This window comes from Copadichromis virginalis, linkage group LG6 (genome assembly GCF_057382275.1).
Source record: "Copadichromis virginalis isolate Kocher_CV1m ecotype Utaka linkage group LG6, C_Virginalis_male_GT1.1, whole genome shotgun sequence".
NCBI lineage: Eukaryota > Metazoa > Chordata > Actinopteri > Cichliformes > Cichlidae > Copadichromis > Copadichromis virginalis.
Window position 1 is genome coordinate 23,419,856 of NC_140623.1, and position 25,101 is coordinate 23,444,956.

The window sequence follows — 25,101 nt, forward strand, 5'->3', positions numbered from 1 at the left end:
ATAACTGAGGATGGCACATTTGCCCATCATCACACTGCCTCAAAAACAGTGAGGTGGTGTGCACTTTGTGCAAAAACAACCACATTGCAGTAACCATGAGGACGTTGCTCTGGCAGAAGTTAAAGCGGATTGTGAACAAATTACGACATAATCAGCATGAAATATTCATGAATTCTCACACATATTAATGCCAGGCCTCTAGAGACGTATGATATATACGTGTATAATAGTCGTGCATTTATGGGGTTGGAAATGATTAGCTATAAAACACCAATGGGATAACCTCTGTGACAAATTCATCAGGGTTTCCATGATTGCTTTTTGCTGCTTTGTCATTTTTTTTATCTGACTCTGTTGCAAAAGGAAATTTGCTGTGAATCCCTCTTAGTCAGAATCTAGTGCAGGAATGGATAGCTTAACCACTAAAAGCTACTGCATAAAGCCATAGTTAGTAGATGTGAATGCATTACATGGCCACTGCAGAAAAACCCTGTACACGTACCAAATATGGGCTTTGATTTCATGGAAATTTTAAGCACCGCGTCTTCTGATGGTGCTAAAGTGGGAGTGAGAGTCCATCCTCCTGCGCTGCTCTTTGTAGAACAGGACATAAAAAAAGAGTTCTTCAGTGAGTGGGTTTATGCATTTATTTCTTTTTTTCATCTTTCATTCAATAATTTGCGCTAAGTGTGATTATATAAAACCATTATGCTAAGGCAAAATACAAAAAGGGAACGGCTAAATTAAAGACAGTTCTGAAAAAGCCCTCAAAGTTGTTTCAGCGTTATTGTTTTTTTCTTTACATCCTTTATGCAACGCCTCAATGCTTCAGTGTGCAGACTGTATCTCTAAGGGCTGCTGGAGGTCCATTCTGTTATTAACAATGAACTAGCTGAGTAAACTAATAACTAACGTCCTCAATCCAGACTTTACGGTTGGCCTCATACCAGCTAATCCTTTAATTGGTGCGGCGGGCTGCCGGAGGTGCTTTCGTCTTGAGTGAAAAGTCCACTGCAGTAAAACAGACTGGAAAAACCTCCAACCTTGCCACTTATTTATACAGGTTATGACTCGCAAAAATTGTCAGGAAGGGTAAGACATTTGAGATCATTTTTGCACAGCTTCAGCGCTGATAGTTCGCTATAGATATATCTGCTTCCTTTTGAATTCTCAGGATGAGACAGACTCAGCCTGTTTTATCACTGCGGGGCCACGTGATTGTGGGATTAGGCCCAAAATTTCTCCATCAGTTGCCGCAGTGTGAATCTGCCTTTAGGCGGTATTTTTAATAATTTAGAGAGCAGTGAGAATGATAATGTGATACCACGATCCAGCCCCTTATTTCAATGACACCACTCTTGTGTGCATTTTAATGCACACAAAAAATAAATAAATGCGATGAGTCAAACATGAATGCATACCTTGGGGACAATCTTTCAAAAGTCCTTCTGACATTTACAACTGAAACGTCTGTCAGGCTCTGAATGATCAGCAGAGAAATTGATCATGTGGAGGTGTGATGAGAGCCGGGTATCACGAGATGTGGTGTGTTTGTGCGCGTGCGTGCGTGTTAAAGGAGTACAAACATGATTTCAGTGCCAGCTCGAGTCTGTCTCCTTTCACTTTCTTTCCTCTCTCTCTCTCCATGCCTCTGCCTCATAATAGACTTCCACCGTCCTCGGATGTGGGCAGATAGGAATAAATCTGTGGCTTGATTTGGTATTAGATGGAGGCTGAAATTGCCATAACAGGTGGCTTAGATGAGATTCAGTCAGGTACAAATATGATCAAGGAGTAAAAAAAATATATATGTTGGCTGGGTGTTAGATGTTGGGTGGTGATGATATTGTTGTTGGAGTTGACTCAGCTTTATAAATTGGCTTTAAACTGAACTATCAACAGCCATGAAAGTTTACACAGACAACGCCTCGTGAATGCTGTGCTTCAATTGTTGTTTAAAACTAAATACTGGTAAAGATTAATGTCTGTAATAGAAGAGAGCTGTAATAACTCTTGCTTTTGTGACTTCATTATGAGATCAAACTTGTCATTTTAGAGTTTGCCTGCCTCAAATACGATCTGGACTGTTTTTGGGTTCATTTTAATCGGCTGGTTTTTATCACACAGAGACCTGACAACCCTGATAAGGAAATTGTGTTTTTTATGCCACTTAATACTGACCTATGAATCATTCAAGCATTAAAAGTCACCTAACTCGATCTTGTATCTTTAAACACACTAACTAGATGTCACAAAAACACATCAGTAATTTGTAGAATTACAAGAAATGTTCGACGGGCAGAAAATAGTATTTATGTAGCAAAACTGTGATTTCCAAAAAGACATTAGCTGAAAACCTGGCATATCTCCGCACTGTGTGCAGTGTGTCGTCAGAAAATCTGTAGAAAATGAAAGACAAAAGAAGAAGTGGCAGCCATAAAAACCACAGCAGATGAACACGATCTGAAAGGCACACCCTTAAGAAATTGGAAAACCTGCAGCAAAGACCTAAGACAGGATCTGAAAGATACATCTGGCCTTTCAGTTTGCTGAAGCCTCATTAGAAACTATCTCAGTGAAGGGCTGGCTTTTAAGAAGCCATTCTTAATGAAGGGAAACAGAAAGAAAAGGCTGAGGTATGCCGAATCACACAAGAACAGGACTGAAAATGAGTGGTAACAGGTCCGATGGAGTGATGAATCCCAATTTAAAAATTTTAGTTCAGATTATCTTCAATATCAGGAGAAGGGTGAGTGTGTACAGCCATCTGTGGACACAGCGGAGCTACATTTCAGCCAGTGGTGTTGGGGATCTTGTCTAAACTAATGGAATTATGAATGCAGAAAAATGCAGTTTGAACCACTATTAAATACCATCTCATCACCAACAGCTTCATTTTTCAGCATGAAAGTGATCCCGCATACTGCCGCTGTGTAATACCTGGACAGAAAGAATCACAGTAGAACACTATCAGTCATGGATTGGCCTCCCCAGAGCCGGGACCTCAACATTATTGATGCATTGTGGGATCGTCTGGACAGACGACACTATCATAGGAAACACTACTTAACCAAATTACACAAAAGCTTGTCTGAGGGAGGTCAGGCCCTGTTGAATAAAGGTTGTTATACCAAAAATAGATTTTCAAGTATTGTAAATCTTTTTTGCCTTATATACCATATTTCCATGAATGTTTGCACATGTTTCAATAAATCACTGCACCTATTTCCCCTTTTCTTACCAAAGTATAAAAAAACGAATGGTGCTTCTAGACTTTTTCACAGCACAGTATAAAGCCATTTTAGTGCCAGTCTTCGTAGTTGTTTTTAACACTATGAATGGGAAACCCTAATTTTACTCTCATGTGGTGGATTTTATCAATAATATCAAACCAAACTTGGCACAAGAGGTTGAACAGATTCTACCAGCATCTGCTTGGTTTTATAGGAACTCCTAAACTGGGGAAATGAAAGAAAAATCATCACGGAAGAAGTTTGAGCAGAAATGGTGTCACATTGCCCGCCAACCTTTGTCTCAGTACAGACACCCTACATGTATGACAGAGCAAAGGGACATAAATCATCTGACAGCCGTGGTCGTGAGTCAGAGCTGTTCTGAAGCTTCTGCTAGAGATACTCATCCGTTATGACTAAAAGACTGGAACCAGCATGTCAAAAGTCCAAATGTCAGCAGGACAGGGACAGAACAGGAAGAGGGGGAAGGTGTGTGTGAAGATTGTGCATGTGTGAGAGAGAGAGAGCGAGAGAGGTTTAGAATGAGACAGTGAAGAAAGAGGTGAAGCAGCTACAGTCCCTCTGGGAATATCGGAGCAGAGAGAGTATTGTGGCGGGTGATGGGCTGTGAAGACTCAACTGTAGCTGATGAAAAACTCGCTTTCTATCAAACATAACCATCAGTTTGAATAAGTGCTCTCGGTTGAAGAAATCATTTTACAGAACCAGTTTTGTAGCAGTAGAGACAAAGTTATTGATTTAGTTGTCTCGCTTTAAATTCCGAGTGCATCTAAAGAGAAATAAACTATAGAGGCAGCTATACATTGATTCATATTATACGTACAAACAAATCCATGATTTCTGCAGTGAAACAATGTGTGTGTGAGAGATTAAAGATTTTATTCCAGGAGATCCCTGTACATTTAATGTGCCAGCACGCATCATTATTTTTCTTTTAGCTCCTGTGGAAAATGCTTTTTTTTAAAACATCTTATGCCTCTTACATGGGAGTGGTATGTCTGATGGGCGCAAGACAATGAGACAATGGACTGATCTCGTGTTGCGGATGCACTGTTCAGATGCCATTTGGATATTTTGGTGCATTATTTGCTTGCTTCAAGACTTTGGGGCAGAGCAGCACAGTTGCAAGAGGGATTGAAAACTTGCCACTAATTCGCCTGCACCTCTTGTCTATTGAAGGCTGTGCGTCTGTGACATGGACAGACTAGGACGAAATGAATTCATCGGAGAGGTGAGAGTGGCTCTGAAGAAACTGAAAGAAGGCGAGAGCAAACGCTACAACATGGGCCTGGAGAGAATTGCACAGGTATGTGTACATTACTCTGTGTGCGTGTTTGTGTGGACAAATATGTGATATTTATTATGTATGTGCATGGTCTTCACATAGAAAGAAGGTTTAGGTGATGTGGGTTGCACGAAGGGGTCCGCAAAGGAAATGACAGATGCGCAGTGAGATTTAAAGCGGAGAAAGATGATTGGACTAGAGCTTTGATGTCACAAACAGCTTGACAGCGTGGGAAAGTGGAAGTGACGAGAAGCTTAGATTTAGCCGGCAACACCTGGGAGCAGACAGATGTGAGACAGTCGATCAGCCGTCTCGAACTTACGCATAAGCTTCATTAGAAGACTAAGAATCTGGAGAAATCTCTGTGAGCAAGGGTGAAGGCTTCAGCACGGGATGACTGTGATCATCGTGACACTGCATTAAAAACAGATTTTGTCATGGAAAACACTGCATGGACTCAGCAACACTTCTGGAAATTTAATGTGTTGTCCAAAAGTGTAGGTTAAAGTTCCATAATGCAAAAAAGAAGACATATGTGAGCAAGACCCAGAAACACTGCTAAGCCCGTCAAAATGGACTGAGCCAAAGTGGAAAACTGTTCTGTCAGAGGAAACCAAATGTGAATTTATTTCTGGAAAACATGAGCGTCACGCCTTACAGACTAAAGAGAAGAGGGACCATGCAGGTTGTTATCAGTTCAAAAGCCTCCATCTGCAATACTGTGTCTATGGACATGGCACTTGCACATCTGGTAAAGCACCATCAATGCTGACAGATGCACTTTTTTTCCTTACATGCAATATAACGTCTCAATGATGTGCTTACGAACTGCAATGTGATTACTAAGTTACATTAGAGCATTACAGAAAAATGCAATGTACTATGCACTGTGATCTCTCTTCCTGTCTTTATTATTTCAGAATAAAGAAACTAACAATCAAACACAGGAGCAGGGAGCGCTAGTTGCAGAAGAGGAGGTAATGATATCAACCTCTTTATCATTATCGTTGTTTTTTTTAACTAAAACATGACCCACTGCCTTATTAATCTCCCATGTCTCATGCAATTTATCCTTCCAACAGTCCTAATCCTAATCTGTCATCTACTTCCATAATCTTAGAGGAAGTTTAATTATGTGTTTTTAATCAGTATATATGTTTAAGGCATGACCTTTGATAGAGAAGCTACAGTTTGTAATTTAGACCAGTACCACTGCCACTACACTGATTTTTTTCCTCCCCTGGTGGTGATTATCTCACGTCTCTCTGTGATTCCAGAGACGAAGGCTAATAGCTTTTGGTCTCTGATTAGACTCGGCTTACGGTTCAACCTGGAGATTAAAAGGAGAAGGCAGCAGTGTCATTTTTTCCAGCCCAGATAAGACCTTTAATTATGAGCTTTAATTCCAAACCTCTCGGCTAACACGCTATATCCTACACGGTGAAAGTATTTCAAGTGTTTTGAGAAACTTTGCTGACCCGGCTGCAGGATTTCCCGCTGTGGTTATTCGCTGAAGAGGGAAATATCAGAGTGGAAACAGGTGCTCTGTCTGACACTGTAGCTTCTTGTGTCCCCAGCGTGGCCGCATCCTGGTGTCACTGTGCTATAACACGGAGAAGGGCTGCTTGCTGGTTGGGATCATACGCTGCGCCCATCTGGCCGCCATGGACTCCAACGGCTACTCTGACCCCTTTGTCAAAACGTAAGTCGTGTTAGATACCTGTGAACAACCTGGGATCCTGCAAATTATGCTCAGGAACAGCTTTTAATTTAAGGATTCATATTTAATTCAGGAAGTGTTTGGGTGTTTTTATGGTACTGCAAAATGAAAGGCATAGATTGGACTGCTAGTGTGCTGTCTTATCAGTGCTGACATTTATCTTATTTAGCTGTAATCACAACACCTTTTAACCATAAACAAGAGAAAGCCACCTGGTGTTTATCTGATTCCATGGTGGTTTTAGTTTAGGGATCTTTAATTGTTGACGCTCTTCAGAGATTAGAATAGACGCCTTGCAGTCGTAAAACAAGGAACACCCAGAGGCTGTATGTAAAAGAAAGATGTGGCCTCCAGGATTGAAAGAGAAGTGCCTCAAATTTACATCCTTGAAGATAGTGATTGAATACAAGTCCATTAGAAAATTACCCTGCACTTCTCTTGATTTATGATCTCAGTAACTACTTTCTTTTGCCAAAACCTCAGTTCAACATTTTCTGAGCTACAGAAACTACTATACATCAGACGTATGCTTTATTGATCTATCCAGGCCAGGCTGCCTGGGTAGATCAATAAAGCGGGCTTCTTTGAATAAATTACATGCTGCAGCAATCAGAATGCATCTTTAATATGATTTTGCTCATTAAGATTCTCAAACAAACATCAAAGTGTATTTACAAGGTTCAGAGTTTTTCACAGGACTCTGTGGCGGTCCTGTGAAAAACTAAGTACACCCCATGATTCAGTAGCTGGTTGAACCTACGTTTAGCAGCATGAACCTGAAGGAACGGATTTCTGTTTGACTTTGTGAGTCTCTAAGAACGCTGCGGAGGAATTTAGGCCCGCTCTTCTTTGCTGCCATTTGTTTATGCACAGCTCACTTAAGCTCTGGCACAGCATTTCAGTCAAGTTTTTTCAGTCAGGGGACTTTTTCTGGGCCATTGCAAAGCCTCTTATTCTCTATTTTTCAGAAATTCTGATGTAGAGTTGCTGCTGTGTTTGGGATCATTATACTGTTTCATGATCAGAATACTTTGGTATGTGGAGGAGTTCTTGGTTTACCCAAGGAGTGCAAGGTACCTCAGCACCTGTGGTTGTAAAACAATCCCAAAATCATCATCATTGGCGTGAGTTGTTTGTGCTGATATGCTGTGTTTGCGTTTCACCAAATGTGGTTTATTATTCTTACCAGACATTTCCGCTTTGATCTCATCTGTGCTAGTGATATTGCACCAGAAGTCTTGTGATTTGTTCAGGGGCAACTTTACAATCCTAAACCTTGCTGCCATGTTCTTTTAAGAAAGAAGAGGCTTTCCCTTCCAGACAAGCCAAACATGTCCAGGTTTTTTCTAATTGTCCTGTCATTAACATTTAACATGCTAGCTGAGGACTGTAGAGTCTGAGATATAGCTTTCAGGTGTTTTTCTAGTTTCTCTGAGCATTGCGAAGACTGACCTTAGAGTGAATGTTTTGGATCTCCACTCCTGGGAGGATTGTGGCTTTGTGTGTACACACACCTGCTTTTATAGAGGTGCTCACATTTTCTGATTATCATATAATCAAGTGCAGTTTATTAGTACCACCAACCTGCTCCTTAGACTTTTAATTCACATTGATTCACTAATTCACTTAGTTTTTGTCTGTTGCACAGAACTGCAAAGAGTTCTGCGAAAACTTTCTTATATGAAACTTTTTGGGGTGCTTGTAGAATCCACAGATTATTTTTAACTGTAAAAAGCTGTTTCATTTCTTTTGTTTCCAGGCTTTTATTACATTAGAGACAGGAATGTGAAGTCAACAAGAGCCTGACTGACATTATACACCGCAGTAAGCAGATCAGCACTCTTTATGAGCTGAGGTGTTTCTGCGACAGTCGCTGAGACACATGGAAGGTCCTGCAGAGTGGAGGTGGATGCATTCTGATCACATTGTACTCTCAGTGAGATCAATTCTTTTCTCAGCCAACGCAGGTCTCTTCAAAGTCTGAAACAGAACTATAGTTGATACTGTACCGGCTTGCCTGTAAGGCACGGTGACAGATAAAACCCACACAGCTAAATCTCCAGCGTGCCTGCTGCACTTAAGCACCAACAGTGCAGAGAGTGAAAGCTCCCACACAGGACAGCAAATCTTGTAACCAACGCCACCTCCAACAGTGGGAGGCTTCAAGGTAGAAGCAGCACAAGGTTGCTAAAAAAATAATACTGAAAAGGTTGTAAAGCACCTTTCTGTTTTCTTTAGATGACTCTAACGATGCAATAACGTCATTTATGGTTTAACAATAGGTAATTTCGTTCTTTGAGCCTTCCATTTTTGAACCTGATGATGTTTGTTTATTGCCTAAGGGTGATGGGTACTTTTCTCATTATTTATAATTTATGAATAAATGACACAGGGATGTAAAGAAAACACATCCCCAGTTGAAAAGGCATAAGGTTAAACATACTGTTTCTCTCCCGTTTCAACCAATCTAGTGGCTGAAGCTTGAAAACGCATTCATGTTTTCTCTTCTGAACTAAACTTTTGGAGAACCAGTCAGCTTGTCTGACACGCAGGCTTCCTGACACCCAGCTTCCTTGCCAATAACACCCTCCTCTGAGTACATCTGAGGTAAAAATGACATGCATTTGCTGAACTGTAAGTACAGGCTTACAGGAAAGTCTGGATGACGTATTCTACAGTGAGGTGAAGGAGTACTTTTTCAGTGCGTAGTAGTTTGATTTGAATAAGAGGAACACCTACAGTCACTGCACTGAAAACTGCTTTTTAAGCTAATGGTGTCAAAGGTTCGTGCAAGTGGACATTTTCTGAGTCATTTTATTAACTGTTGACAACTGAAACAAGAAAGTCGGAAATGCTCATACTAGCAGTTTCTCTGAGGAGTTGTTTCTTTACTTTAAAGCCGGCACGTTGTACAGTATCGGTGTCTCTTCTAATACAATGTTTTAGAGAACAAAGGTAAAATTACATGTGCACCCAGAATGCACAACTGATTCTATCTTATATCCCTGCTTGGCCTTGTGCACACTGGTACATGTTATTTCTCTCAGTTGTGTCTTCCTCCTCTTGTTCTACATTATTGTACCAGCTGCTTCTTTTATGCTGACTCTTGTCGTTTATTATTTGTTTAAGCCTCTGCCCTGATCCGATTCGTATTTCTGGCACTTGGGTCTTTTCAGCTGCCCGTCTGCCAGCATTTCTTTTTGTTCCCTTCTGTGTTCGCGTATCAGGGACTTTGTATCCATCACACAGAGCCGTGTTTACCTCAGTTCAGCGGATGAGCTGTTGAAGGTGTGCAGCTCAAGGCGCTGTTTTTTTTGTCAGTGCACACCGTAGAACCAGCATAATGAACGCCGTGAAGTTTTAGTGAAGTTAACTTTGAACAAATAAGGAGTTAGGAGGTTAAATATGTTGCTGGCACAGGTAAATTACATCCCTTAAGTGTACTGAGCAATTAAATCGACAGGAATTAATTTACATAGTTCACTGATGTCCTGCAGCTGTAAAACCAGACATCCTCTGCAGCTCAAGCATATCTTGATGCCTGTGTGTGTGTGTGTGTGTGTGTGTGTGTGTGTGTGTGTGTGTGTGTGTGTGTGTGTGTGTGTGTGTGTGTGTGTGTGTGTGAGAGAGAGAGAAAGAGAAAGAGAGCTGATCAGATACAAACTGTTTATTAACATTAGGTGGATGATTATTTGGCACTCGTGATTTTGATTTTAATTTTAATTTTAATTCTTCTTGTTGCGTTTAATGAAACTGGAAGAAAACCCAAAATTCTTTGAACATATCAATCAGCATGTTCAGGTCTATACAGACACACAGTATGTTTGATATTAAATAAAATATGCAGCAGTCGATTATCCATCCATCCTATTCCGCTTATCTGATTCAGGGTCGCGGTGGGGCTGTTGCCTATCCCAGTCACCACAGGGTGAGAGGCAGGGTAAAGTCCAGCCACAGCTGAAGCATACTGGTATGGTCATGCAGGCCTGAAAACTGCTCAGCAACCATCTGGCAACCACAGGTCTCTCTGTTTCCAGCAGGGAGCTGCACAAAAAGCCTCTTTATTATTTTGGGTGATTGCCAGTCATTTGCCAGTTGGCACAGAAGATGCTGACGTGTCTGTAAATACTTGCTACCTGTGGTAGTAAAATTAGAAAAGGAGTGACGTGAACCAGAAATGGGCAATGTTCACCTTCAAGGTAAAAGTTGCATCATCAACACTTTTTAAAAGGTTCGCCTTTTAACTTGAAGCTGAACTTCATCTTTTTCTATCGCTCAGAGACTAGCAGGTGACATTGGGCAACTGTGACAACCTGCTAGCAACCAAAAGCAATTTCAAGGAGTTTTTTGGTACAGCACAATAGATCTATTTGTGAGCAGTTTCACCCCGTAACTGCCAACATCTTCAAGCAGCAATTTGCCAACTGATCATGGAATACCCATTTTTCTGAAGCAACCTCAGGTTGCCAGGGAGTCACTGATGCTTTAGTAACTGATTTCACAGAAACTACGTGCCGATCGGTTGTGAAATATGCGTTTTTCCTCCGGTGACCAGCAGCTGCCAGGTGGTCTCTGAATAGTCTCGAGGCCTGTGTGACAGAAACTTTAGCCAGAAAAGAAATGTGTCTAAACATTCTCAGTTTTCCTCAATGACTTTCCTTTTTTGGATTTGGAATTCATACTGATGAGACATTTATGTGTGAACGTCCATGCTAACCACTGTTTTATTTCCCTGTATAGGCTACACATTTTTACTATTAAATAATAACATTATAAATAATATGGCATAAAGGTTCAAAAAAGCAACCATTCTTCATTTCTGTGTGCATATATTTATATATGAAAGCCACAGGGAACCAGGCCAAAAGAGAAGAGATGACTGCATAAGGAGTCCAGTCAGTCTCTCTCTCTCTCGTTAAGCTTTTAGAAGCCAATCAAGTGACACAAGGTCAGAATTATCTTAGAACTAATTTGTCTTCCATTTAAAGGACAAATTAGCATTTTAAAGACTAAATTATTCGACATCTTTCAAAAGAGCCCTGAGTCTTTTACCCTGATCTTTATGCACAATCTAAAACATGAAAAAGAAAAGTCTGTCGGAAAAAAAAAAGCCATGTAAGGGCAGAAAAAGTGCAAACATGTCAAATCCTTCATGCTGACCAAGCACACCGCCGTGCTTTACAGTTTGGTTATCTCTCTGTTCTTGCACAACGAAGTAAAAAGATCATGAGGCTCCGCTGCAGCAGGCATATATTTAGCTCCTCTCTTCTAATTGTGACTCCTTTTTTTTTTTTTGGCACATCTGTGTGTCATAACTTATTTTTGTTCCCTGTTTTTAACGTTGGCTCCCTCTCTTCCATCTACCCCTGTCATTTTCAGCAATTTCCCCCCTCTCACTCACAGGGCTGCTCTCATTCTTCTGTCAGCCTCTGCCTCAACTTGCCACCACGGTGGTACCGAATTTTTTGGAGAGTTGTCAAGTCGTCATGTGGGTCCCATGGTGGAAAGAAACATTTTGGGCAAAAATAAAGAAGTTGATTCTGCTGTCCTGACTACACATTTCATTTAATTTTTAATGCATCTATTAAAATAACAACAACAGCATGGCGATGCAGCGGTTAGCACTGCATGCTTGTTAGGCTGATTAATGAGGTAGGTGTGCCGTAGGTGTGGATGTGAGAGTGTGCTCTTGCTTTGTTACCCCTGTGATGGACTGTCTTACTGTCCGGGCCAGTTTGGATATGTTGCTCCTATCAGTGAGAGTGACGGGACTAAATCATTTTTACTCTGCTAGCTCTCAAGTATAAAATCAGTGTGATGTCCTTTCCCAGCATTTTCCAGAGTTCATGTGTCAGAAGAGCCTATAGGGGACTGGCATAATGATGAAATGAACAGTGCACTTCCATTAGAAAATCAATCAGCTGACCCTAATGGACCCCATTAGAATCAAATGATTATTTTTCAATGACTGTTTGACTAAACTGGGACATTATTTTGACACAGACGGAATTGTGACCAAAAGATGAACCTGGTATCAAATGCACTGTAAGTTGTTTGGACCAGCCACCAATGCTGGATGGTTGTATAACCCGTGCACATTTACCCAGATTTACTTTTTGAAGTTTTCTCCAGCTGCAGTGAGAGTTCTAACAGGGGCTAGAAAGAGAGACCATAGTTTTTTTCCCCATATTAGCTTCTGTTCATCGGCTCCCTGTTAAATCCAAAACTAAAAAAATTCTCCTCACATACACGATAGTGAATAATCAGACCCCATCATATCTCAAAGACCTCAGAGTACCATATTATTCCAATAAACAGAGTACTTCACTCTCAGACTGCAGGCTAACTTGTGGTTAATTTTCCAGTTTAGTCATGCAGTCATCATGGAAAATAACCAGTTGATTCTAATGGGGTGAGTTAGGGTGCACTGATTGATTCTTATGGAACTGCCTGTACTATAATAGCCTCCACTATTGGCTTTTGTCACACATAAACTCTGGGAGGCAGAGCATTCAGCTGTCAGGCCTGTCTACTGTAGAAACAGGATGTTTCTAACTTTAGAGATATTGCACAAATGTGCATTGGAGGACATCTCCTAACTCTTAAAAAAGAAAGAAAAGGATATGAAAAATATTATTAATATATATCTTTATCTTCTTTTGACTCCTTATTTTAGAGGTCACCACAGTGGAACATCTTCCTTTATCTCTGTTTCATGCTCCTGTCACACCAACCCTTCACTCTGTGAATCTTCTCTGTGGTCTTCCCCTTTTTATACCCTTCATCCAGTACATCCACAATCCCTCTTCTGCACATGTCCAAACTATCTCAGCCTTGCCGCTCGATGTACTAATCCTGTCCATCCTGGTCACTCCCAGTAGACAAACCATAACATTTTGAGTAGTAGTGTAGCTGCATTAGATTTCTTAATAGTATGTGTACGGGGAGGCGTTCTCATTTCTTTGTCCACGCCTTATGGGGCTTTTTAAAGATGAGTCCTGCTTGTTCATGTTGCCTCACATTACAAACACAGTTTGTCTCGTGAACAGCGTTTAAAGGTTGTCAGCAGCAGCTGCGGTAGCTCGCTAACCTTATCAGTCACTGTCAGCCGGTGACACAGAGCTAAAACGGTGTACGTATACGGCACATAAACATGTGGTTACTTAGTTTGCTGTTCCCCACTGTTCTTTTTAAAGAAACTGTTAGTGAAAAACTGAGGGGATTATCCTCCCGTATCTCTGTGGACCAGCATCCTGCGTCGTGAATTATTTTTCACATTGAATTTTCTGTGGCAATTTGGGCACAGTTCGGTTGCTCCTTTGTGGCCTTTATTTCCATTTACCCGATCTTAATTACGAACGTTGGTGTCAAAGAATGTTTTGTTATTCTGAAAATATGAGTTCTCCCGCGTGAGTTGCCCTTGGAGGCGTATGCAGAATGTGAGTCGGCAGAGCTAAGGCTCGGATGTCCTCGAGCTTTCACTTCACCGCCTCACGTGCTGGGGGTTAAAAAGATGCTTTGCTTGGCCGACTGTCTTAATTGATTCATTAGTTTCTTTAAGATTTCTTTTTTATTTCTTGTGAAGTAAACCAAACTATAATGTAAACACCAGGTAGGATGCATCTTGTGGCGATAATGAGCTTTTTAATGCTTTAAACATTTAGCTGAGCCTGTGTCTCGTCTTTATACATTGTTTGAAACATTTAAGTTGATGGCTTTTACTGGAACAACACAGTAATTGGGACTTTAATAGGCACACAGTTAGTTTGTTACCCAGGGGATACTTATTTTGAATTGCTCAGAGATATTTAACTTCTCTCTAAGAAGACAGACTCTGATGCATTTGGTTGTCAGGCTAATCTGATGTACGAAACTGGACCGACTTTGAGTTGTATACACTCATTTGTCACTTTGTTGGGCTCACCGAAACTGGACAACAGACTGGAAAATGTTGCCTTATTTGATGAGTCTTGACTTCTGATTTGGCATTATGATGGAACATAAAAACATCTGTACATCATGGATGTATGTTGATTCATCATTCATGTTTACCCCAAACAGTCTGCTGGGTAGGCCGCACAGATTATAATGTTATTTCCTGCACTCGCGTTACAGCAGCCTAACTAAGTGAAAACAAATGACACCACAGTTTCTGGCTTTTTATTAGCTTCCGTGTAGATTATCTCAACTTATGAAAGATGAAGTACATTAACTTACTTTACCCACAATAAAGAGATTCCAGGCTTGCTTGATAAATTGTGACTATTACCATTGAACATGGGCCTGTTTCCTACATCTAGAACAGGATCAGCAGAGGAAATTAAAAAGATGTTGGATAAGCAGCACAAAGAGGAAGCACAGACCTCAGATTTAGATTCCTGGAACTCATCAGTACGAATCTGATCCAAAGCTTTAATAGTATTTTTATTCTGTTGTGTATTTTACATTAAATTGTTTTTTTACCCCCCACAGTTATGTCTTTCTTTGATACCATGAGTTTGTGGAATGAAGTTACTGGAGAGCCATGAATGGTTTGGGATGTGTGGGATGTAAATGTTGTCTTTTTGTCTGCTGAACCTGAACAGGCTGCAGTTTACAAACGCATTCACCTTGTCATGGTGGTTGATGTGCTGCCACCTAGTGGACACAACATTTGAACTCTCCATCATAAAATCTTAAGCATCTGTTGTTTTTTTCTCTTTCTAGTTGACAAAGAAAAGGTCTGCATTGATGAAGGGAGTGCACTCAGATACTAAGCTGACAGATAAGCATTAAAGTTTACATTAAAAGGCACTAGAATCCAACAGTAGATTCAAACTTTGTGCCACCTTGCTCTCTGTCAGTTCCCCCTCCTCCTGCTCCACCTGCATCCCCTCCATCCTTCACTCGCTCTGATTCCAGCTCTGCATGCATCAGCTGTCAGGCCAGGATTCGTCATTGACAGTGAAAGGCTGGAAGAGTGTGATATCTCACTGCCTGAACATCTTGACTTTGAATTTATGCTGATGATGAATCCCGTTGCCCTCCAGCGACCCTTCTGTTGCCTCTTCTCTGGAGCGTATACTCCTCCAACATCAGCACGATTATGATCTTGCTGTGGTCTACAATCCTCCTCTGTCTCTTTCTCGTTCTCTTTCAGCTGCTCTCTGTCCCTGCCATTGTTCAAAACACTTCTGGGTTGAAGTTATCTCATAAAGACATTTTGCAAAATTTCATTCTCCCTTTTTGTTTCTGCTATTCAGCAGACTTTACTGTCAACTTTACGGACAAAGATTTTAAAAAGTTGTGGATTAGCTGGTTTGATAATGAAGTTCTGGCTCTGTTTGACAGGAGTTCAAAGATCTCTGTTGCACAAACCTATTTTACATTTGAGATCACTCACTTTCTCAAACAAAATACAATCACTGTATGTTAATCTGTGCAAAACTGGTGGTGTAAGAATATCTGTTTACCATCCGTCTCCACTCCACTAGAGACAGATGGTAAACTGTCTCTATTTGTGCCTAACACTAATTACTGCACAGCAATGCTAAATATGCATGTGTGTGATCATTTCCATTTGTTTGTCAGTAACACTAACACTAACCTACAAGTAGCAGAATTTCATGAAATATAGGCAAAGATTAACTAAGACATTGACCGTGGCTATTTGAGTAATAGTTTCTGACAGCCTGTTTTCCAGGGGTTGTACAGCATGTTCCCTGATTCCCCAAGATCACGCTGAATTCATGTCTTTATCTGGTTTCTCTCTCTTTCTCAGCGTCTTACAGCCAGATATGGGGAAAAAGTCCAAATACAAGACTTCCGTGAAGAAAAAGACTCTCAATCCCGAATTCAATGAGGTACAGCTCCACACTTTCTCTGCAATTAACCACACCGCAGCTAACAACTTCTTTGATTTCTCTACTGAGCTCCCAATGTAAAGCATGGCAATTTAAGCATACCTTAAAGGGACTGTGTCATATCCTGCAGGTGCACCCAGCGTATCACAGAACACGTGCTGAGTTAGGAATTCAGTTCCTTTCAATCACCTGTTTATGAATCATTGATGTAAATATGCTCTCATGTACCCCACCTGCACAGGAGTTTTCATATGAAGTATCCTTGGACCAGCTGGCGAAGAAGACCCTGGAGATCACTGTGTGGGACTATGACTTGGGAATGAGCAACGACTTCATAGGTAGGCTCAGAAACGCTGTAGTATGGAGGGGAGGAGTGGAGAGGAAAGCAGCGAAGAAAAGAATGTGACCGTAGCAGACTGTTGAAATGAAAGCGGAGCAGAAAGATAAAAAAAGAAGGAGGAAAAAAACAGGTTGAGTGTGGGTAGAGAGAGGGGGAAGAAAACTAGAGAGATGAGAAGTAATTATGAGGCTTGAGGAGAACGATTGAGCGAGCAAAGAAGAGTTTGAGTGGAACAGGAAATGGAGGGGAAAACTCAAAAAGGAAGACGATTTTCTCTGGGTCCACATCCTTCATAGACTTGGCACATTAGATGGTTGCAGCTTCATCAGACTGCTAAAAAGCTTTGGCATGGCCCGGTGTGTATATCACAGCAACGGAGAACATGGGAGCTTAAGGAGTGATGGAGAACTGGTAGGGAGGCACAGTGAGAATGGATTACCACCCTATGAGCTCGGAGGCCTTCAGATCAAAGCATTTTACTTTGTCTAATGTGAGTGTGCGCGAGTGTGCGCACGTGTGTGTTTGTGTGTGGGAGAGACGGTAGGCTGAAGGGAGACACCCCCTGTTTAGATAAACCCAATGACTTATAAGCCCTGCTGGGGGAAAAGGCCATCAGACCCACACACAGCCCCAGATAACAACCATTTCCCCGACCATTATCATTACAGGTTTAGCTACAGCAGCCTGCCCATGATGTTAATTGGGTCTGAGAGAAAAATGACACAGAAACAAAAAAAAGGAGAGATGGAGAAAAACAGTTGATAAAGAGGTCGAGCAAGCATAGTTCCAGTGCAGTGGTCTTCTGTAAGCGTTACCATTAGAAAACAGGCTTACTGTCGTAGCAGAATACAGTGGCTTGCAAAAGTATTGCAACTTTTCCACATTTTGTCACATTACAGCCACAAACATGAATCAGTTTTATTGGAATTCCACGTGAAAGACCAACACAAAGTGGTGTACACGTGAGAAGTGGAACGAAAATCATACATGATTCCAAACATTTTTTACAAACAAATAACTGCAAAGTGGGGTGTGTGTAATTATTCAGCCCCCTGAGTCAATACTTTGTAGAACCACCTTTTGCTGCAGTTACAGCTGCCAGTCTTTTAGGGTATGTCTCTACCAGCTTTGCACATCTACAGACTGAAATTCTTGCCCATTCTTCTTTGCAAAACAGCTCCAGCTCAGTCAGATTAGATGGACAGTGTTTGTGAACAGCAGTTTTCAGATCTTGCCACAGATTCTCGATTGGATTTAGATCTGGACTTTGACTGGGCCATTCTAACACATGGATATGTTCTGTTTTAAACCATTGCATTGTTGCCCTGGCTTTATGTTTAGGGTCGTTGTCCTGCTGGAAGGTAAACCTCCGCCCCAGTCTCACGTCTTTTGCAGACTCCAACAGGTTTTCTTCCAAGATTGCTCTGTATTTGGCTCCATCCATCTTCCCATCAACTCTGACCAGCTTCCCTGTCCCTGCTGAAGAGAAGCACCCCCAGAGCATGATGCTGCCACCACCATATTTAACAGAGTGTGTTCAGAGTGATGTGCAGTGTTAGTTTTCCACACATAGCGTTTTGCATTTTGGCCAAAAAGTTCCATTTTGGTCTCATCTGACCAGAGCACCTTCTTCCACACGTTTGCTGTGTCCCCCACATGGCTTGTGGCAAACTGCAAACGGGAATTCTTATGGTTTTCTGTTAACAATGACTTTCTTCTTGCCACTCTTCCATAAAGGCCAACTTTGTGCAGTGCACGACTAATAGTGGGATGTTCAAGGCTTGGGAAATCTTTTTGTAGCCTAAGCCTGCTTTAAATTTCTTAATAACTTTATCCCTGACCTGTCTCGTGAGTTCTTTGGACTTCATGGTGTTGTTGCTCCTAATATTCTCTTAGACAACCTCTGAGGTCGTCACAGAGCAGCTGTATTTGTACTGACATTAGATTACACACAGGTGCACTCTATTTAGTCATTAGCACTCATCAGGCAATGTCTATGGGCAACTGACTGCACTCAGACCAAAGGGGGCTGAATAATTATGCACACCCCACTTTGCAGTTATTTATTTGTATAAATGTTTGGAATCATGTATGATTTTCGTTCCACTTCTCACCTGTACACCACTTTGTGTTGGTCTTTCACGTGGAATTCCAATAAAATTGATTCATGTTTGTGGCTGTAATGTGACAAAATGTGGAAAAGTTCAAGGGGGCCGAATACTATTGCAAGCCACTGTATGTAGAGGATGTCACATCACAGAGGTGAGTAAACTCAAGCAATGAATCGAATGGATAAACTGAGGGAGCAACATGCGCATGAAGAGAGTTGGGAAATTTCATCTTCACCATGAGCCAAATCTAAACCTCTGAGCTGTTTCCAATCGGTTCCCTTCAAAGTCAAGTCTCAAAGCTAAAAAAGCGGATAAAGAGTTGATGAAAAGGCCACGCGAGCACAGTCTCAAAACAGTGGGACTGTGTTCCAAGTCTGATATCTCCGATTCAGTTCAATCTTGGTTTTAATCACGATGCCAAATCGCAAGAGACTTTATGTTTATTGCAGTGTAATGATGCCACAACTGCACAGACAGAAACCCATGAATCCAGTTACTGCGCTGCCATCAAATCAAGCTCCAGTTCAAATTTTGAGGGCAGGTAAAAAGTGTCCTTTAGAAATTTTAAAGCCATCTGTGCTTCCCTTAGTGCTTTTCATTTAAAATGTGTTGTATTTGAACATGTTGCATTTAAAACTGTGGAAGTCGAGAGCTTTGAATGTATACACATACAAAAAAAAGACTTTAATTATTGCTTGATGTTTATGAGGGATAAGATCAGGTTACCCAAATTAATAAGCTTAATATTTAACATATAAAGCTATGCGACATGCTTGCTTAAAAAGTCAAATGTAATTTAATATACAGCAAGTCTTAATGGTTTCTCTTTTAAACACTTATTTACCTTAATTTACCTTCACCTACTCGTGTTCACCTACAGGTGTCAGTCCTGTGAGGGACTTTGAGTGATCGAACATTAATAGGTTGGTGTTTGTAAAACTGTTGATCTGATGGCCCAAAAACACTGCTGGACACGCCTCCACCCATAAAAGGATTGGAAAGTTGTGTGGAACAGAGAAATTCAGATGCAGTTCAGTGTTTCAGTAGGAACTTTGACGCCTATTGATTCTTTCAGATCTATGGCTCTGCTAAATGCTTGGTTCACCACAAGCAGTTATTCATCCGCTGGTGGGGTTTAATGAGAGGGATCTGCAGCGGAGGAGAAGTGAGGAGAGAGCAGGGGTAAAACCGTGCGAGTTTTGGCACGCACCAGCCCACCAGCCTGTGCGTCAGCCGCCACGTCTCCCCCCGGCTCCAGTTCCTCATCCTTCTTCTATCCCCCAGTGTGTGTCAGGATGGCTGGCCATTCGTTTGTCACTATCAGCCAGCGGGCCCGGGGAACACTCCATCGATCACTGTTGGGAGGTGGTGGGAGTGCTGCGGGGGCGTGCAGCGAAACTGACAAAGTGTTGTGCGTGATTATCCTATCGAAACTCTGTCAACAGGTTTAGACCTGTTCTACAAGTTGCATGATTCTGTGAGAGGAAAGCGAGGGATGATCTGTAGATCGCTCCTCTTCTCCTCCCAGCAGCAGCGTCTCAGGCGACGCTCGGTCCCGTGCTCAGAAAAGGCGTAGATCAAAAACCGAGCTTTGTTTGCTCATGGCTGTCAGTTTCTGAGGCACTCTTATGCAATCACAGCCAAGAGAAAGACTTTGTATCCCCAGCGTGACAGCTGTGTGCAGCTTTATCATACGTTGCGCTCCTCCTCCAGTGGCTCCATTACCTCACTTGAAGTATTTCTTGTTTCTCCACTTGTTTATTCCCAGCGCATCCAATTCTTGTAAAATCAGTCATCAAAATTTCAATTTATTGTTATTTTCCAGCTACCTTAAATTTCTCTTTCTCTCCGTCAGGGAAAATTTGACATGAAGGCCTTTTTGCTTCCTTCTGTCCTTACATGACAGTCTGGCAGCAAATAAAGATATTTACATAAATTTTAATATAATGCATTGTTGGCTGTTCCTAATTAAATATTATTAAAGATTACTTTTTAACAACAAAGTTAAAAAACAAAAAACCCCAACAACAACTGATTTGCACTTCTTCACAGAAAACATACATTTATTAATATTGCTGCTGTTCTTAAGGTCATGTAGTTATGATTCGCCCTGAGTGTTCCTCGACTTGCTTCCTGGAAGTCTAACTATGATCTGCAATTGCTCATCTCTATCCCACACTGGATTCCCTTCCTTCCTCACACTTTTAATTATATTTTGGGAAGGATGATCACATTTAGAAGCTGGATCTCAGAGCTACGATGATTGTGCTATGTGTGTGGTCATGCTAGTGGCCATGTTGGGGTTACTACTCAGAAGAAGGTATTTGTCACTTTTTTAAAAGTAATGCATTAATCAGTCCTTGGAGAAAAAACTAGTTGAAATACTCAGTAATTACATTACTCTTGTGTTACTCATTTAGCATAGCATGAGATGCATTTTACCTTCTAAACACTGACACAGATTCCTGTCTCAATAAGGACACCAGAGACCTTTCTTTTAGTGTTTAAATATGAGTACAAAGTCAACAACCCCAAAAACACTTTACAGCAATCGCCACAGTGGTGTTCTGTTAGAACATAAGACAAAAGTCCTGCAAGACTGACTGATCATTGCTGTTTTTGCTCTGGCTGCTGTGCTGGGGGGCAGCATACATACACTCAGCTTTAACTTCACTAGGGACGGGGATTATTAGTGTGCTCTCCTATCAATCAGTATTGATCAGTCATTGCCTATCAACTTATCTTTTCAGTTGCACTTGAGCTACAATCAGGTGATTTCAGTTAATGTTCAGGAGGTGGAAAATAGTGTGTAGAGTGGATATGGAGATTAGCATTATTTGTATTGTACAAATGGACAAGAGCACAATGATAAAGTCCAAACTGCATCCTGTAGACAGCATGCTAACGCTAAGCTAGCCAAGAACCCAGAGTGGTGATAAAGCTGAGTGAATGCTGACCCCAGCCAAGCAGCCAGACCCTAAATTCAACAGGTAACAAACTGATGATCGGTCAGGCTGCAGCTTTCCTTTCCACCTGTTCATGTTTCTACAGTAGAATCACTTGAAAGTCTCTGTGCTGGTTCTCATCTTTGCTTTGTGCTGTTAACTTTGTGTTCATACCTAAACACTAAGAGAAAGATCACATGTGTGTCCTCGTTAGGATTGGCATTTGTGTTGGTGTGTAGCCTCAGTTTATATTGTTAAATGGTAATTATGAGACAGTGTGTTTCAGGTCGTTTTACAGAGAAATTTGCATAAATGTAGCATTTATGACATGCTGCTTAGCGATGGTGGTCACTCTCAAAGCAGAGCCAGTGAGAACTCAATAGGAGAATCAGTAATGGAATCGGCAGCACTGAATTCTTATCAGTTCCCATCCCTACACTTCACTCTGTGTTCTTGGCTAGCTTTGTGTTAGCATGCTGTCTGTACAGAGAGCATTGGCTCTCTTATCACAAGCAATGGGTAGCTGCTTCTGTCCTGGATGCAATCTGCACTTTACGATCAGGCTATTGTTCTTATCATGCAATAAAAAATAAAAATAAAAGCAACATCCATATGCCACCTCTCAAAGGCTGCAGTCCACTCCCTGCCCAACTGAAATCAGCTGATTAGGGAAATGTTTAGGAGGAAAAAGTCGCATTTGATGATCATTAATCACTAACATCTGTAACAGTATTACAGTAGGTGTAATTATTGAATTCATCACAGTTCACGTTACTTTGAAGAAAACTGTAATGTGATTACCCAGCACTGGTAGGTGGATGGTGGCACGAGGGCGAGCTCCATAACTAAAGCTGTGTGCAGTTATGGTTCTTCTTTTGAAGCCTCGGGACACAAATTGTGGTCCAGTTGGACTCCTTTGGAGCAAATTCACAATGCAAAACCCTGAAAGAGTTGATAAAGCTGTGAGCATATGCTCCTGCTTGTGCTCCTAACTAATGCCCCTTCTTCAAGCTTGGAGTCTGCAGGCTTCCCCAATAATGACCGCTAAAACTGGACGATTAACTCTCGTTATGTTTGGAACTTCTGGGGAGCAGTCCAAGCATAGCAGATGTGCCTTAATGCTCACAGTGCTTCACAAGGAGAAGATCTAGGAGCAGACAGGGGTAAAATTTAAAGCAGAGATGCTTTGTTTTTTTGCTTTTTGTTGGTAGATTCAATCAATCTTTAAACACGCCTTGTACTAATGTACCAATTTTGAGGTACTGAACTTGATTATATTCCACTCTACACTGCCACTCCAATTCATGAGAAATGTGTTACTTAAACTGTAAAGATAATGTTTTGTAAGGTCCCAGGATAATGTACAGTGCATTGGTAAGGATGATCCAGTATTTCCCAGATTTTTGGGGGCTCTTTAGAAAGATCTGGACCATTCTTTGGTCCCTGCAAACATTTCACATAAGTGAGTGTTGTGATTGTTTTCCCTCTGATAGCTATGCTAAAAGGATCAGGAATTTCAGATTCATAAAGAGTATTTAAAAAAAAATGAAAAGCAAACTCAAATTTTTCTTTCTTTAGTTTGTTAGTTATTTTGTTTCCTTATTAGTCATCTTCACCTCCTCCCAGTTTTTGTCTCCTTTTATCGTCCTCACCAGCAAACAAGTTTTCCTTCGCCTCTTGACTCCTCTCTGTTTCCTCTGCTTCTCTCTCTGTGTGTTTGCAGGAGGAGTGGAGCTGGGCATCAATGCGAGCGGAGAGAGACTCAGACACTGGTTCGAGTGTCTCAAAAACAAAGGGAAGAAAGTCGAGTACTGGCATACGCTCACGCAGCAAGGAGCCCCAAGCAGTGACAAACCGGACTAGATTATACAAGATATTCATGATACAAACGCATAAATGCACACACATGCAAATGCACTATACCACACACACACACATTTATGTCTCACTGAACGATGGCCGATAACAGAATGTGAGTAAGGAAGAAATAAGAACAAAGGATAAAACATGCAATAACAATACTGATTAAAATCTGTCTCATATTGCCAATAAATACGGCGCAGAGTATTAGTATATGATATTCATACTAATATTAGTGATGGTAATAAGGTGTAATCTGAATACTTTTCTTTTCCAAGGTAAACCAAATTGTGACAATGTCCTCATTAAAGTGTTGACGTAACAAAACAAAGCTCACTAAATTGTGCTTTAGACCGTACTGTATTGTAGAAGTTGCTCATGTCCATTCAAATTTTATGCATAATGACCAGATTTGAGACTAATGCACTCAAAATTCATTCAGTGAAAGTACCTGACAGTATGTGCACCCTTTGTGACTCATTATGTGGTACGCAGATGCAGGAGCGGGGGGGGGGGGGGGGGGGGGGGGGATGTTACGAAAGGATGATTGTCGTGAGAAGTCTCTTATCTTCGTGGATGTCTATCTAATGCAAAACAACACACCGTATTATAAAGCACAAAAAGATCCGTTCGGTGGATTTCTACCTTTACCTTTTCATTGTTTTTATGTATTTTCATTGTCTTCTGGTGACAGTGGTGTTTTATCCACCTTCACATGAGACGATAATGTGTCAAAATGTGCGCGTGCGTGAAGGCTGTGAGACTATGAGTGCCTGCTTTTTCTGCCTGTGCAGCGTCTGTTAATCTGTATTCACGTCATGCCCCATTCAAAACGTCTCCATCCGAATTCAGAAGCGCAGAGGTGCGAGGGAATGTTTTTTAAAAAAGGACAAAAGAGAGAAATCCTCTGTTACCACCGCAGGCCTCAGTGGTGCGAGTGCGCCCGGCCACTTGTTCCAGGCCTTTGCTATCTCTGTCTCCCACTGCCAGAAAGCCAAAAGAGCAACTTTAAGAAAGGCAAATACTGTGGTGCATAACCTTTGACTGCTCCTGTCTGATGAAAGCCCAAAGCTGTGTCCACAGCAGGCAAAACGATGTCTTTCAGAGTATCCTGCACTGTGTTGCAGCATTTCTGAAACAAATTTCATCTGGATTCAAGACAGTTTACCTCAGTGACTGTAATTTTTGCTCCAACAGAAACACCAGTTATGCAACATCTTCTTTCGTCAGTGCGGTGTCACATATTTTGAATTTAAAGATACAGGAATTTGATTAGTTCGGTTATCTGATTTTTATAAACAGCTCGAAAAGGTTCCCTAACCCACATCTGCACGACCTCAGACATTCGATATTGGTAGAAGACATCTGGCTGAAGGTGAGATCAGCCATCAGACGGAGTCAGTGTTTCGTCTGATTGTCCCGTTATTTTTGACCTGTTAAATATCAGGTCTCTTCTAAATCATCTACACGTCTATTAAACACAGGAATTCCTGTTCAGATACAACTTTGCTTTTGGTACAAGAGCCTTCCTATAATTTAACCTCTCGGTGTAAAGGGGGATTACATCCTTCAGGGTCAGTGGAAACGCACAGATCCAACAACAATAAGATCCCATTTTCATCGAGCTGCATGCATGCCGTGGATCTTTGTGCACATTTCAGCATTTTCATATATATAAAACTTATCTACATGCCTGCCAGGATATCAGATGTCGTCCCCTGGTTCATCTGTCACAGCAGCTCTG

General features: G+C 41.3%; 2 protein-coding genes across 2 annotated transcripts in view; both read left to right on the plus strand.

The window, feature by feature from the left end:
- Positions 1-23,874, plus strand: part of doc2g (double C2-like domains, gamma) — a 35,295-nt gene extending 11,421 nt beyond the window's left edge. Inside the window, exons 6-11 of the mRNA XM_085459300.1 lie at positions 4,434-4,560; positions 5,460-5,516; positions 6,117-6,241; positions 16,020-16,101; positions 16,343-16,439; positions 23,221-23,874. Coding sequence (XP_085315426.1) covers positions 4,434-4,560; positions 5,460-5,516; positions 6,117-6,241; positions 16,020-16,101; positions 16,343-16,439; positions 23,221-23,360 — 628 coding nt within the window. The 3' untranslated portion in view covers positions 23,361-23,874. The remainder of the gene's footprint in view (positions 1-4,433; positions 4,561-5,459; positions 5,517-6,116; positions 6,242-16,019; positions 16,102-16,342; positions 16,440-23,220) is intronic.
- The window catches only part of LOC146707787 (serine/threonine-protein kinase pim-2-like), a 174,938-nt gene that overhangs the window by 76,978 nt on the left and 72,859 nt on the right, over positions 1-25,101 (plus strand). The window lies entirely within an intron of this gene.